This window comes from Charadrius vociferus, unplaced genomic scaffold (assembly GCF_000708025.1).
Source record: "Charadrius vociferus isolate BGI_N301 unplaced genomic scaffold, ASM70802v2 scaffold55, whole genome shotgun sequence".
In the NCBI taxonomy this organism is placed as follows: Eukaryota; Metazoa; Chordata; class Aves; order Charadriiformes; family Charadriidae; genus Charadrius; species Charadrius vociferus.
In genome coordinates, this window is record NW_009648444.1 from 3387218 (window position 1) to 3403403 (window position 16186).

Genomic DNA, 16186 nt, shown 5'->3' on the forward strand with positions numbered 1-16186 from the left:
TGGGGAGAGCCAGGCTGGGCGCTGCGGTCTGGTGGCACCCGAGGAGAAGCCTCGCACCCGCCGTGCCGCTCCGAAGTGGGCAGACTGCCACAAAGGAAAAAAAAAAAACCACGCCAAAACAGCCACCCTGTGTGAGATCAGCAGAAGCATGGTTAGAGGCAACCCCCTCGCCTCCCAAAACACCGCTCTGTCTCGGGAGCTGCCTCAACTGCTGCAGGTTTTTTGCCGGCGCAGCCGCCAGACTTCGTTTCCTTAGCCCCTCTGATGGCAAAGGGTTTGGTGGCTGCAGTATCCTTCAGGGCAGAGCAGTCCCAAATAGGGCCAGGGAATCGGCTGCGAGCCCGTGCTCTGCAGTGTGTGAGATTCTGTGGTTTTGACACGGAACCAAGGTGCTGACACCAGATACTTACAATATCATCACAGCATGTAAGTCGTGTTTACCCTACAATATTACCTCAAAAGAATGAAAAGCTAAACCCGCTCCGTTGAAGTTTGACTTGTTGATGCAGAAGTCTGGGGATTTCAGGCGTGTCAGTCCATTAAAAATTCCTTCTAACACTTGCAGAGCACATCAGAACAGTTGAGAGTGTATTCTCCCATGCTGCCTAAGGGAAGTATATTCTGAAACATGAGTAAAAAAACTGTTACATTTAAAAGACTGGTTCCTGCCTTAACACTTTTAAGAAGCTTTGCTGCTTCTGTTTACTGTTGACTCTTTTAGGTTTTAGATATATGAAAACATAGTGATCGCTTTCTGGGACAAATGATCAAAACTGCAGCTGTAGATTAGTAGCAAAGTACCCTGGTACCAGCATAAGCTGCTTCTCACTCAGACCTCACAAGAAACATGGCACTAGCTGGGTTATCGTTAAAATAAGATGCCTTTTTAAAAGGAAATATGTGGAAAGTGAAATGTGTACCTCAAACAAGAAAAAGAAATAAAACATAGTGAAGTTAACAGAATCGTCTATAAGACTGATAACTACGCTTCTGTACTAGAAAACATGAAGTACTGTCATATGTTGTCTATCAGACATATCTATATATTGTATTTACTGTGGGCCCAATAATGCATTTGTATAGGATTTATTTAAAAAATACATTCTGGATGCATGCATTTTGTATTTTCTATTCTTTAATTATTATTCTTCAGATTATCATCCTGCTCTGCTCTGACTAAAGTTGGAGAGGTATAAGGAGAAAGTGATGCCACTTTGGACTGGATAATTTTAGCATTCTTCTGTGTTGGCCTACATCGGGAATCCCAGTTACTAATAATAGATTCCAGAGGGTGTCATTGCCAGATAAAAGAAATAGTCAACACTGGAAAAGTAAATACACTAAGAAGGGATAAGTTGAGCCATGATGGTCTGTTGTTTCAATGTCTGTGCTAAGTGACATGACATTTTGAGCATACACAATTAAGGTTTTAAAATGGCTTTTCTAAAGTTTTAAAAAGTGCAGTGGGCAGGTAGCCTATATGTGGAGGATCAGTGAAGACAACTGTGCCAGTTTCTCCCATGCAAAAGTGCATAAGATAAACTGAACATCTCAGATGTTTGGCTGTGCTGGGAGATGTTGCTGTAAGTGCGAATAATCATTCAGGAGAAACTGTGACCAATGCACTGACTCACGAAAGATAATCACGTAGTGGAAGACTCACATTTAACTACTCACATTAAGTACTCTTACGAAGTGAGAAAATGTGATTGCTAATTTAGCTGCATTGCTGTAAACTGGCTTGTAAATTTAGTCATTTTAAGCAGCAGTATGATGTTTAGAAATGAGGCTGCGATCATGAACTCTCATGTGCCTGGGCAGAATCCCAGGCTTGCACAGAGGCGTGAAAGCTTAGTCAGCCTGCTGGCCAGCAGTGTGGGTCTTGCTAATAGGTGCTTGGCTAATTAAATCAGTGATGGTTGGTTGTGGACACTTAGAACATGTTTCTGTGAATACAAGTATGAACTTGCTCCAAACACATGCTGATATGGCCGGGTATGAACCCGCTGTGGTCTGGAAACTGTTGCTATGTTGGTGGTGTTAGAATTAGTACGCTCTGCCGAGGAGCTGAGTTAATCAAAATACTTCACTAGTGTTGTTGCTTGACCTCTGGACTGGACGTGGCTGGTGTCCGGCTAGTTCTAAGCTCAGAATGAGCTAACTTGTTTCTATGTATAGCCATGTACAGGTAACTGAAGATCAATTTAAACCCATTCTTACTCAGTTTAGCAAAGCCCAGTTTACAGAAAGAAGTGTTCACACAAATATTTGCACCAGGATAACTAAATTGTTTTAAAATAACTTTTTTGTTTAAAAGATAGAATGGAGAGCATACCAAAATACGGAAGCCGCCTTACCAGATTTCAAATCTATCACAGATAGTGTTAAATGTAATCAATCCTCGCTACCACAGTTGTAGCGTTCTGCAAAGTGGCAAACCTGGATTGTTTGGAGGGAGTCAGTGACATAATTCGTTACTGCAATGTGAAGCTTCATGCTGCAAAGTGTGGCTCAGATGTTTATCCTGAGGTTTCTTCATTGCTGTGAAAATGCTTATGACTAAATGTTTTCAAGTGCAGCTGCTTAAAATGATATTCCTATATACTTATTTATACAAAAGCATGCACATAGCCTGAATTTTAGAGGCATAGAACACTGGTTGCTCCATTTCTTCAGTGCTCATTGTCTCTGGAAATCGGCCCCTTTTTGGGGTTGTGTCAAGTGTAGAATTAGGAGTTTTGTTACAGTTCCCTAAATACAAAAGCATTGGTCCTGAGTATTTTTTTTATTTGTTCCTTTTGCTCTTTGCTGTGGAGTGTAGGATTTTTATTCGTCCTACTGAAAATGTCACTAGACCAGCAATCCAAAAGCTTACTGCTTGCAATCAAAAGTGAAAATTGGGCTGAAAAGCTGTACCAAGAAACAGGAGAACAAAGCTAGTGGGAACTAAATTATTCTGGATAGCAAGACCCATATGTTCAGCATCCTAGTGAATTCTGTGCACTGTTCTTCTGTGTGATTTGTAAATGGCAAATAGCACTGCATCCTTTGCTTCTGTATCCTTGGGATTTTTTCATGGGTCAGCACCCAAAACAGAAATTTGAAACAAAATTTGGGAGGGCCTAGTCCAACAATGTAGCTTAGTGGGTGTCTCACAAATGAGGGTAAGGGTTGTAGCAAGAATAAGCTGTCAGATATTAAGCCTGCAGAATGTGGCTTAGGTTGCAAAAGAAGACTGCAAGCTACTTATTTATCACTGTGTGGTTAATTTCAAATTTAGGTCGATGCACAAACTGTTTTTGCCCAAGAATGCTGTAACTGATGCATGTCTGTAGCCTTACTTTAATCTGCTGTGCAGGCTATACATTTGAATTGAAAGACATCTCTCTGACACTGAGGGTTCGTTACTCATCTCTTTGGATCCTCTTAGCATTCATTCTAAAGATGTCTTTACTATTTGGCTTATAAAATATACATTGGATGAACACATCTTTCTTAATGCACCAAATGCATGTATCTTATGCATCTTATCTTGGGGAAGATACTTTTGAGTTTCCTGCTGGAGTAGTATTTTCTTCCATGTTCAACCAACATAGTTCAAATGCTGGATTAACTATGATGAAAGCTCTAAGGGCAGGAGGTAGCATCAGAGTATGTGTTCAGCTGATTTGTTTTAATATTTCATTAGAACTCCATAGCTCTTACTACTATTTACATGTAAAATTTACAAATGGCATGAGAAATCCACATAATCAAGGGTAATAGTCACTTGAATAAAGTTAGTGCAAAGCTTGGGCATAATCACAGACATTTTACAAACTTGCAGCAAATCTATTGCTAACCCTACATCTCTGGAAAAAGACTTGCAGAAACCATTTTGTCTGAAGATCTAGTTTTTAACTACTGTCAGCGTAGTATTTTCTTTCAAGCACAGTTCTGATAAGCAATATGTATCAGCAGGTAACTTGTGCATTAAATCTTTATGCTAGGAATAGTCATCCCCTAGCATGTACTGTCCAAGTACTGCATGATGCTGTTTCTGCTGGCAGGTGACTCCTATAAAATTTCAGGTTTGATGAATATGGCTATTGTAGCTGGGTTTCTCATCTGCCAGCCGTTTGCATTCACGCAGAAAGGCTGTTTTGTTGTATTAGCTGTCACTTTGATTTGTAAAGAACTATTATGGGGGGTCTGCAACTGTGATGCTGATATAGGGGCTGGCTAACACTGCAGTTTCTTCCCCGTTGCACAAGGGCATGCAGTTGACACAGAAGGTTACAGTGGTCTTGGTCATACTTGGATATTAAAATATATTAGAAAAGACAGAAGCTTATGTATCTCAAGTTATATTTCTGCAGTTCTATAAAGTCGTGTGTATTTTTTGTAACTTGTTCTGCATTTGTATAAAATATGCTGTTGCTTATTTTCTGACACTTCATCATAAGTTAGATTTTTCAGGGCAAGCCAGGTAACAGTTGCATTGGGTATCGTATGGTTTTAGCAGGTTAAATGGTGTTCATTGATGAAATAGTTGTTGATGATAAATATATTCTTTTCTGTTAAAACATATGTGCTCTGCTGAGTTGTGGGAACATATGTGGAAGCATTCAAAAGTCTTAGTGAAACTTAGGATGAATATTAAAGCGCACTCAAGTTTATCTTTTGAAAGCTTGGGAAGTTTAGATAGATAAAAGTTATAGTAGCCTGTTAAATACAGCAGAGTATTCAAAGAATATTAAGCAGTGGGTATTAATATCTTGTTAATTAACTCTTCAGCAGTATTTGGCTCAGTGTTCAGCTGTAACACATCTTGAGCATAAGGTGACATTCAATTTACTGCTTTGTTAGAGTAACTACTGAAGTACTTTCGGATGAACGTTCAAAACTCATGTTCCAAGAATACGAACCGTTCATCACTACTGTAAGTTTAGTTTGACTTCAAGCTGTAAATATGTGAAACCAGGCTTGCTGAAAATTGTATAAATGTCCTGACTGCTGTCACTTGAGATATAAAGGAGTGCAGGGATATAGGTAAGTATCTTAACTATTTAGCTTCCAGTCTGAAGTTAGCAACAGCAAAATCATTAAACGGTAAATCATGAAACATCACTTACAAGGCTTTTTTTTAGCAGGAAATCAGCAGGATTTTCGTATGGTGTACATTATGAAGTATCAGCAGAGTTATTTTATGAGAGAAAAGCATGCAAGACAGTTTCAAATTAGATCATAACAAGAGTAGGATAAGGCAAAGGAATCTGGTTTTTGTCCCCTTTATTACACACTGATCTTCCGCCTGGATCCAGCTGACTCTGTCTAGTGTCATTCAGGTGTCTGTGCTGTGCTCCCCTGGACTCCTGGTTGTGTGGGGTCCTGAGGCTGGCCCTTTGTGGGGCCAGGGTGTGCCTGGCACAACTCGAGCGCTTGGGCTTTGAGCCTCACTTCTGATGTGTTCATGTCTCATCCATTTCCTACTTAACAGGGGAAGCTCTTAGCTTATATGGCAGTAGCTTTTCAATATCCCCTTAAAATCATTGCAAGGAGGAGTTTCCATCTAGCCGCTTGGCAGGGCCTTCAGTTTAGCGCTGCCAGGGCTTTTGAAGTCCTGCTGATGTCCTGTTATCCGAACTGGAAATTGCTTCCTTTTGATGCTTTGCAGCAGGGCTTTTTACCTCATCTTAGCAGGTGATTTGCTGCTTGCTTACAGCATTGAAGTTGGGAGCAGAGAAAAAACACGCAGGGAGCTTGAGTGGTTCAGAATTTTACCCCAAATTGCAGGGAGCAGGAAAATGCAAGGCTGTCATGTTTGGTGGGATCTAAAAATAGCTGTAGTTGACTCCACAGCTCTGTGACTTGTTTCCAGGATCATGTTGAGCTAATGAATGTGGAGTATATTTAATACATGTGCAGTCTATTTCCTACCATCTTTCAAGTTCTCCCAGTGCCCTTAAGAGTTTTAAATTTGTCTTTTTTCATCCAGTTGTCTGAAATAAACCTTTAATTTTAATATGAGCTGATTTAATGGGGGATGAAATTCTGTTTCAGATAAATCTAAACAATTTGACTTCTACAGGTACATCTTCTAGCACTCAAAACAGTTGAATTCAGTAATGAAAAGCTCAATAATCTCACAAGTGTATTGGAGAAGTAATTTCCCTTTCTTACAGGACTTTGTTGTGGTCATGCATTTTTCCTGAACCTTGAGAATTGCCTTAAAAGCATTGCTTGAACATTCTCATGACTGATTTTACAACAAGCAACATTTTTCATGCTTAAAATGACTAACCAGTATTAGCATTTAGCAGCTTTTCTGTGTGATGTATAAGCTGGTTTACTAGTTCTGTGGCTATGCTATCAGTAAGCTGTTAAGTTTTATATAAAGGTACGCAGTGCTCAGAGCTTCCCATCTGAAGAGGTGGATGCCTGTGAGGAAGAGTCAGACAGGGCTAATTAGCACCTTCTATGACACATATTTTACCAGTCAATGCGTTTCTTGAAGCTTGAAGGCTTTAGACTAATATAGAAGAAGAAAGTCCCTTCAGGAAAGAGGATCTGCAGTACGCTCTGAGGAGATTTAAACAAGCAGCTCGGTTTGTAAACTGCTGTTAGAGCCCATCTGATGATGTAATTTCTGCCTCTGATGAAACATTCCTACATTTCTCTTTGCTGCTAGACAAGCAGTTTTGTGTTCTCCAGACGTCGGGTCATCATTAACATCTCAGTAGCCATGCTTTCCTGGAGAAACAGTGCAGGTTTCTTTTATGCAGGGTCTTGGATCTTTGATGAGGCACTGATGTCAGTTGTTTGGCCACTACCCAAATTAGTTTTGGCTTTTCAGTCTGCTGTTGCTAGTGCATTTACAACTTACATCTTATGCCTTTTGTTATTTCACACATGCAAGTGGCAGTGATTGAATTTTAACGTGCACATTTTCCAAAGCATAACCTAAAATAAAATAGTAAATAATGTTAATGCAAGACAGTTGTAAAAAATGTGCTTTTTAAGGACATGTTGTGGGTTTTCATGGCCTCTTACATTTGACGCTTGCCTTTTGTCTCAGTACAGTAATCTTAATGGAGTTTCATTTATAAGGCTAAATTTTGCATTTTAATATGCATTTATTAGCCTTACATTTTGCATCTTAATAAAAGTCTGAGATACATTCCCCAAGTCACAGTTTTACTGAGGTAACAAGACCTTTCCTTCTTGAGTCTTACTCTCTTGTAGTAAGAAATTTGATTGATCGAGCATAGCATGTAGAGGCAAGGTGACAACTTTCCCCTTGTGTGGGCTCAAGAAACGATGTTTATATTGCTGTGGGACTCCAGAAGACATTATGCTGCTGCTGACAGTCACTTAGATGTTATGATTTTGCTCTGCTATGTAAATAGGTTTGTGTTTATACTACAGAGCCTGACCCTTTCAGTTGTAAAACAAATATGAGATAGGAAACAATGTTTTTCAGAAGATTTCAAATCCAGAAGTGTCATTAGTATCTATACTGACTTCTGAAATGAGGAGAAAAATTGAGCTTCAGCAAGAAGACAAAAAAAAAAAAAAAGCTGGGCAGATTTTCTTCAGTGTGAATCAGGATATTCAGGGTAGATAATTAGCTGTGCTGGTACTGTAGAAGACTCATATCAAAGGGAACCTTAATGCAGCTATGCTCTCTCTTAGCTGTGTTTGAGTAACGTAGTCCAGAAGGGATTGGTCTGTGTTTTGGGAAAGCAGTTCAGCTGTGCAGCTGCAGAAGAGGATTGAACAGAGCTGTCAGTCACTGACCCGGGTACCTGCACTCTGAACTGTCTGACATGAGGATGTAACACCATACCTTTCTGCTGCCTTCGTATGAGGTGCAAGGTAGTGGGTTGTCAGGTCCACATAACTGATGCCTTCAGCCTAGGTGAGGAACGTTGTGACCCACCATAAGGTAATAAATATAGCATGAAACCAAGAAGGTCGAGGACATAGCTGAGACCAACTGTGCTTTTATTCTTCCTGGGTAGTGTGACTAAAGGGAAAAGAGCACACTTAGTATAAATGCAGCATTATTCTCAAAAGTAGTAATTTAATTTTATAGCACAAACAAAATTGTGTTGCTTCTTTCTTCTCTTTCTCCTTCCCTCCAAATATAACAATTTCATTTAGCCTTACCACATCAAGACTAGTTGACAAGAAACAACTGGAGTATTTGCAATCATTTTAAACTGTAGAGATTTTTTCACTGCTGTCCCTAGAGGCCTAAAATGCTGTTTCTTTGCCTCTTAAAATCCTATTAGTCTTACTTTCTCTGTCATTATGAGGCTTATCATGTTTCTATTCTTCTCATTAAGTCACGAGCTGTCTTCATTTTTTTTTTTTAATTTCCAGCCCAGTCACTTCTTATGTAAAAACAAATCCTGCTCCCTCTAGTTTGAGTTTGAATGATTATAGCAAACAGGTTTTGACCAACATAATTAAAGTCAAGTATTACCAAAGCTTGCTTTCACATATTATTTCAAAGGTGAAAAAGAATATCAGGACTAACCAAGTAAGGTGTATTTTGCATTTGCAGACTGTCTGAAATAAGAAGTGCTCATCTAATGGATATTATGATGCATTTCATGTAGTAACAGTTTTACTAAATGAATCTTGTCATTTTCTTTTTGTTGGTCTGTTATTAGGATCCATACTATAGATTTAATGACGTGATGTACAGATGGATCTCACTGGATAACTGGACTTACAGCAGGACGTTCAAAACTCCTTTTGATGTCAGGTATGCAGTAAAGATGTGTCTAAAATAGTTCTGTGCCATCTTTTGTGCAGAATTGCTAGTTAATGCATTAGCCCAAAATCTGCGTAATACTTTTTTATCTAATAAAACAAATTATACAAAAATGTGCAGCTACAAAGCTGTTGCTGAAGAACACTTCAGTGGTTGCTTTTTCCTATTTCTTTTAATTGTTAAAAATTACTTATGAATTGCCAACTAAGGAAGGATAATACTTAAGCTAACTGGAAGCTAGCCCTTCTGATATCTGGTGGGTATGTGAACATGCTGTGTTGCAGACTTGAGCCACTTCAGCTGTCATCTTAATTTGACTATTTAAAGATAAAATGTAGCCACACTAAGTCAAACATTTCTGGAGGTGGTGGAGACAACAAGTGCCAAAGATAATGGTGACATACATTTTTATATTGTCATTCTCCCCTGTGTTGTTAACTCTAGGTATTTTAACAGTTTTTTATGCGCATGTTATCTTCTGTAGAAAGTGGCAGAAAGTGAATTTGGTTTTCGAGGGAGTAGATACAGTAGCACAGATCCTGATCAACAATATCACTCTTGGGAGAACAGACAACATGTTCAACAGATATGTAAGTAATGTGTTTATTTCTGAAGGTGCTTCTGTATTTTCTTCAAAGCCCTTTTGTGCTGAGCACTTCCAGTGCATTCAAGTACACATAAAAATAAGTCCTTGGACGCAGAAAGTGTTGACCTGAGGACTGCATGTGTAGTCAGATAACTGTTAGAAAGAGAAGTGTACTTACCTTTTCAGTAGCAGCAGGGTCAGATCTAGAGGTGAATGTGTCTGGTTCTAAATGAGTGGACCCATGCAAGAGGATCAGTTCAGCTAATAATATAAGTCCTGCTTCTTGGGATCTGTCACAGCTCCAAGAAAACGTAAGCTTAAATCTGTTGTATTAGCTGTAAATCTGCTTACTAATTGGTATTAGAATGGTTTACATGTGAATACTGAAATGAAAATGCACGTGTTGCAAAGCCTTTGTGTTTCCACTTTTTTTATCTAGGGTTTTTGATTTTTAATATTGGGCTTTTGATTACATTGTCTTGCATTTTTGGGCTTAGCCTGCGTTAGCATGAGAGTACTCATCATGGAATGATCTTGACAGTGGCAAAAACATTCAAACTAATTTTATAGCTTTAAAATACAAAATTATTCTGTGTACTAGCATAAGGGACAATTCTTACTTTTCTCTTAAGAGAATCAAAAAAGGAAAAGTTAAAGGAAGAATGTTAGTGTAATAACTGAATTACAAAGGAAATCTGGTGTCTTCATATCTCAGTGTTTACCATTCTGGCAGGTTTTATTGCAGAGGTACTGGCCTGAGACATGAGAGCTAGATTCTGCCACCTGGGTCTGTGTGACCTGGGACAAATCACTTAGTTTCTCTGTGACTTAGTTTTACCATCTGTAAAATAAGACATTTCATAGAGCTTTTATGAAATTGTTATTATTTACTGTTTGGAGAGTATCTAAAGGATCACCGGTAGCAGGCTCTGTAGAATTGGGAAGTGGTATTATTTTGCCCTTATTTCTGCAACTTCATTCTGTCTCAGATTGTAACAGTTCATGAAATGGCCTTCACTGTAAAACCAGAGTGAACTGTATTAGATTGAGTCCAGGATTACTGTGACCCAGACTTGTGCTGTGTTCACCTGTTCCACATGACAACTATATCTGCAGGAAGGACTCTGTGAAGGCTCTATATGGGGGATGCTATTTGCTTTGTAATTTTCTGCTGTATGCTACAGACATGAGTGATGCTAGCTGGGCTGCTTACAAGTTGGAAAAAATTGCCAAGACTTGGCTTGTCACAAAATGAAGACTGTGAAGAAGAAATGGATATTAGCCATTGGAACCATATTATCTTGATAGCACAGGATAATTCTGAAACAGAACATTTATCCTTCTATCCAGCCATACTGAAGAGGGGTTTGTGAGCCAGTGAGGAAGCCCCCAAATGCTTTATTTGGTGCTGGCATAGAATGTGTATCTACATCTTGGGGATGAGAGTGCAGGTGGCATGAAATACAGCTCTGCAGCATTCACGCAAAAGGCAGCTCAGTGCTTTGCGGTAGATAAGCTGGCAGCACAGCGTGAGTTGGAAGGACTCCTGTATAGACCAGTTTTCTGAGTTGGAACAAGGTGTCTTTCTAAAGATGCATATGAGTTCTGAGTGAGGAAGGAGGGTAAATATTCTCTTGCTGTCCTATCCTTCAGACACTTCTGTGTGCAAATGGAGTGCTTCAGCCTGTGACCGGGGCTCAGTATGTGGAAAGTGGTTTGCCCAGAAACATCTCCTTGTATCTGGAATATTACTGTGTATTTTCTTTTTTCAGTTTAAGAAGTAGCTTTTACTTTCCTTCAGAACCAGACCCTGTTGAGACTGTAGTTCAAATGCCTTTGAATAATATATGTATGATATGAAAATCCCAATGTAACAGTGATTATAAATCTCATAAATAAATGTCAGTGCTGTAATGATTTGTTCTGTTTTCTTGACCTAGAGCTTTGATATCACCAGCGTGATCAAGGAGGTCAATTTTGTTGAAGTCCGTTTCTTATCAGCCATTTCATATGCAGCAGAGCAGAGCAGATGTCACAAAGCATACAGCATCCCCCCAGCTTGCCCTCCACCTGTGCAGAAAGGAGAGTGCCATGCTAATTTCATCAGAAAGGTAGGGGCAGAATTATCTGTCTCTGGCTTCAGGCTTGGAAAGAGGAATGCACCACGTGCTGCCCTTACAGATGTATTCTGAAACCTGCAATGTCATTTTATAAGTAGGGCATATTTTTCATTGCAGCTTCCTTCTTCTGTCCCCCACAGAAACCTGTAATCTAGCATGTCGATAATACAAGAGGCATAAGAAGGCCAGACTTCATACCTTGGTGATAACAATGTTTAAAAGGCTGTTTTCATCAGGGAGTCAGAACGGAGACTTGCTGCTCTGGAGGGCAGGATGGGCAGGATGGCATTGGGAAATACGTAATCATTACGTTTTGATCCACTGGGTGGGTTTAGCAATGAACACTGACAATAGAGTTCACTGTTGCAAATACCAATGTATATTGCCAAGGCTGTAAAAATCTCAGCCAAGCAGCTTTGTGAGTGCTTGCTACTGCTCATGTGCTGTGCTATTTATACTGGGCAGCTCTGGAACGTCCTGAGAAGTGTTATCTAACAGAGGTCCTGTTCTCATCTTATTATGGTGTTGTGAAGTGTGACTTATAAGTACATATTCAGTGAAAACAACAATGTAAGGTACAATGAATGAAGCTCAGAAACTCTGATTTAAGACATGGCTTCAATGCTGTTAAAACTTACTCAAGGCAAACTATCATTTGAGTTGCATTTCATATATAGCTATGCAGCAGCTAGAGACAATGGCTAGGTGATTTTATTTTGGAATTTCTGTCTTTGGGTGTTTTTGCATGTTTGTCTCCACTTAAATGCCTTTCTTGTTAATAATTTTTAATCTTTTCAACAAAGTCCTTTTAGGCCCTCCTCAAAAACATGACTAGAATCCTGTTAATCTAAACCTGGATGTGATTTCCTTTAAAATTTGTTAATGGAAAGATTAACTCCACTTTGTCCTGGGGAGATCCTTCAGGATTAAGGTGTTGTCTGTATTACTACGTGCTGCTACTTTTATTTTCACTACATTTTAGAAAGTTGATTAATTCTTCTGAGTTCACTGTGTTTCTTAGAAATCAGTGCAGGGAGGAGCTTTGAAGGAAGAAGGCACTTAAACAACTGTAGACCTATTTATAGAGCAAAAATGGCCAGGAATAACTTCATGCTTTACTGAACTACACCTTTAAATTTGTAAGAAAGCACCTTAGAGCTTTTCCTCAAAGGAGTTGTTTAACTGTACTTGGAAGCTGCTCCAGACATTTCCAGAAACATTTTTAGTTCCAAGTATACGCAACAACAGCAGCGATGTCACATTTAAAAGTAAACATACTAGGACATTGCTAAAGTAAGCTGGCTGCTTACCATCTTAAAGTAATAGAGAGCTGTTTACACATTTGAGGTTCACTGTTAAGTGCCGTAAATGCATCTAAATCTTAATAGGAATTTGTGGCAAAAGGCAAGCCTTTCACTGGTAATGTACTTCAGTGATAAAAGCAATACTATTTCTGATAGTAATCTCTGCAATATTATTAGTGAAACCTGACAATCTGTCAGTGATTCATTTGTTTATTTTTTATAAAAGGAAAATTACTTTCAATCTGACATGTCTTCTAAGAATGTGTTGTCCCTGTTTTTACACTTGAAATAGGTACAGCGCTTGCTTCCTGGAAGGCTCTTTGGCAATTTGATAGGTAGGCAGGCAATGCAAGGGATAGGCCAGACTTGTGCAATGTGGTTTGCCAAAATTAGTATGCCTCGGCTGTAAGTTATTAGTCTCTAAATTTAGAACTGTAGGTCACTGTACAAGACTTTAAGGAGATCTATTGTATTTGCTTTGGGGGCTGGGGCTGTGTGAAGCTTGGAGGGCAGCTGAATAGATGTCTTCAAAGGATTTGTTAACTAGAGGTCTGACCAGGTTTGAAAACGGCTAAATAGAAAGCATTGTAGGTACTTCTCTGCCTGACTGGCATTTTATAATTCTGACAGTTATTCTGATGTTAGAACCAGAGCTAAGCTATTTCTCAACCATGTTTTTCTTCCCTTTGTTTTTGTATGAGAACCATAAAAAGGGGAGAAACAGGGAACATGACTGAACTACAAAACGCACCAGACATACGCACCTCTTTCCTTGTACTAATCTGTGGTGTTACAACAAAAAATAAGGGATAAAGTATTTCAGATATACCCATGATTTTTAATTTGATATTGTTCTTTTAGAATTCTTTAACATTTGTAACCATCAATTTTCTGCTTACTTTGTCTTTTAGGTAGACAATTAATTACTGACATTACAAACTAAGATAATACAGGGCTGAATTGAGAGTAACCTGCTGGCTTGTTTTTTTGATCTTTACTTTTTTTTTTAAGTGGTGGACTAGGTGGTGTTTTGGTCTCTCACTAATATAAAATTTTGCTATATATGTTTAATACAAAATTGTATTTTTAATATAATATAGGTAGTAGCAGCAGAGTTCTGATCAAGAAATAAGAGAAAAAATACTGTAGGTTCTTCTGAGTTTCTGGAAAGGGAAAAAAATCTTTCAGTGCATTGCAATAGTTTATTTCTACAGGGCAAATAATTTTTATTTCTGACACAGCATCATTGTCTGTGTGAAAAATAGGTAATTGTAAGATAACTGTTCTGTATTCCAGGAGCAGTGTTCATTTAGTTGGGACTGGGGCCCTTCCTTTCCCACTCAAGGAATCTGGAAAGATGTTAGGATTGAGGCCTATAACCATTATCACCTGATTTATTTTTCTTTGACTTCTGTTTTTGGTAAGTTGTGTTACTACTTTTTATTGCTGTTTCACCTTTGGAATACAAACCATTTTATTGTTAAGCTCAATTAACTGCCAGTTTAGGAAAGGTTCTATTGTTTTGTTATGATTGTGTGTAGTTCTTACCACAGCACACCTTTTTAGGTTTTGAAACTTCAGTACAAGCAATAGTGATTAAAAATGCTAGAATTCAAAATCATTTTTTGCTTGAAGATTGCTGAGTAACTGCAGAAATGTAGGTAGTAGAGCTGAGGTTAGCTCCTGTTCTCCTGTTTTGAAAAATTTCTTTTTTATTGGCATGTATTTTCACCAAGGCTCCCAATAAGTATGTCTCGCTTTTGTCTCATCTCCATTTAAAACAAAGGTAAAGCTGGTATGGGAATTTAGTTTTGTGTTGGGAAGGCAAATACACAGTGAGCAGAGTTTAAAGACCGCTGAGTTTTCAGGACACAACATGAAGTTTGAGAGAGAAAACCAGTCCTGCTATGCAAGGATAATCTGTTAAGGCTGCAATTTGAGAGGATAGCCTCCTGCATTCCTGCTACCTAACTTACCAAACGGGTTTCCTCCCTTGACATGATCTTTGATTTTCCTCTCCTTTGTCCTGAAGATCATTGCAGCTGAGCAAAAGTAGTTAATTTTCTGTTGAAACTTTCTGTAGACTGTAATATGCCCCATTGTAGACCACCCGCATGCTTTCTTTGACTGCCTGTTGAGCCCAATCTTCAGAGGAGTAAAAGCTAGCACGTGAGTCCTCTGCACTGGGTTGAATTTCAGCCCTTGGGAATAGAGTTGTTGTGTATGAATAAAAGAGGAAGACGTCACTCCCTGGCTGCTTTTAAAGCTTCCTGAAATAGCTGCAGGTCTTAGCTAGAATTAACGTGACTGGAATTTCCATGGAAAGCCCCAGCACAGACTCTATGTGCTCTCTAAAATTTAGTTACAGTAAAAATCTTTTCTGGTCCCTCCCTCATTCCCACAACTCCACCTTCTGGTAGGTAAAGTCTTGCTCTCTGCATTAAGTGGAGAGAGTAAACCTCTTTCATTCAGCAGAGAGTGGTTTGGACCCAGACCCAGAACTTATTAGTATTCAAACATAATAACATTTGAAAACTAAAGAGTAAATTAGCAACTTGAATTTAAGCTGCCTGTGCAGTTGTATTGTTCATCAGATTTGGTGTCATAGCCCTTTGACCACTGAGTCTGTAAAAGATTCATTGTTCTTCATTTCTGTGGCTAGACCCCACAGTTCATGCAGTTGAGTGGTACGGTATTTCTATATGCCCTTGGAGGGAAGGGAAAACACACTGTAATGGCTGACCCTTTGGGGTGAGGTGGGTGGTTTCTTAACCCCTTCAACATTTCTGAAAATTGGTCTCCTGGATAATGCTGTGTGTAGTATAAACTTGGGAACACATTCGTTGCTCTTCATTCTACAGAAGACAGTGAAAATCACACCAGGGCTGGATGTAATTCTTTGCTTTTGGAGGGAGCTCTCTTTCTCTCCTGGAGAGGAGAGCTAGAATATATACATGAAAAGAAAAAGTAAGTGATTAGTAGTTTGTATATACAAAATGTGTCTAAGTTCTAGTTTTCCTTGTTTTCTGTTTTATTTGCTTTTGATTAGATGTTTATCTGTAATATTTGAAGTACAGGATTAGCCAGGCTATGTTTGTAGATAGGCAATTTAATTGCTGAAGTTAATAGCAAATGTAGACATTAATCTTGAGTACCCTTGACCCTGGCTTGCCTTATTCAGTAAGTTCTGTAAAGGAGAGGACCGTCTGAAGTAACTGTAGAGAGATGTCAGGGAAGTCATTAACTTGTTTCCTCCACCGCACTTTGGTGGCAGAAGGGACATAAAGATACAGTCCGTCAAGTCTAGACACAGTGGGCCCAATTCATCCCTAGCATAACTCCATTCATTTTGCCTAGTGACTCTGGGATGAATTCAGCTCGTTTTCTGTTAATACTGTTTTTGTTTCATTGA

At 38.9% G+C, this 16186-nt stretch overlaps 1 protein-coding gene across 1 annotated transcript in view; it reads left to right on the plus strand.

Annotated features, from left to right (window-relative positions):
* Positions 1 to 8672: 8672 nt before the first annotated feature.
* MANBA (mannosidase, beta A, lysosomal) overlaps positions 8673 to 16186 on the plus strand; it is a 39899-nt gene continuing 32385 nt past the window's right edge. The window contains exons 1-4 of the mRNA XM_009885508.1: positions 8673 to 8755; positions 9249 to 9354; positions 11291 to 11461; positions 14071 to 14194. Coding sequence (XP_009883810.1) covers positions 8688 to 8755; positions 9249 to 9354; positions 11291 to 11461; positions 14071 to 14194 — 469 coding nt within the window. The 5' untranslated portion in view covers positions 8673 to 8687. The remainder of the gene's footprint in view (positions 8756 to 9248; positions 9355 to 11290; positions 11462 to 14070; positions 14195 to 16186) is intronic.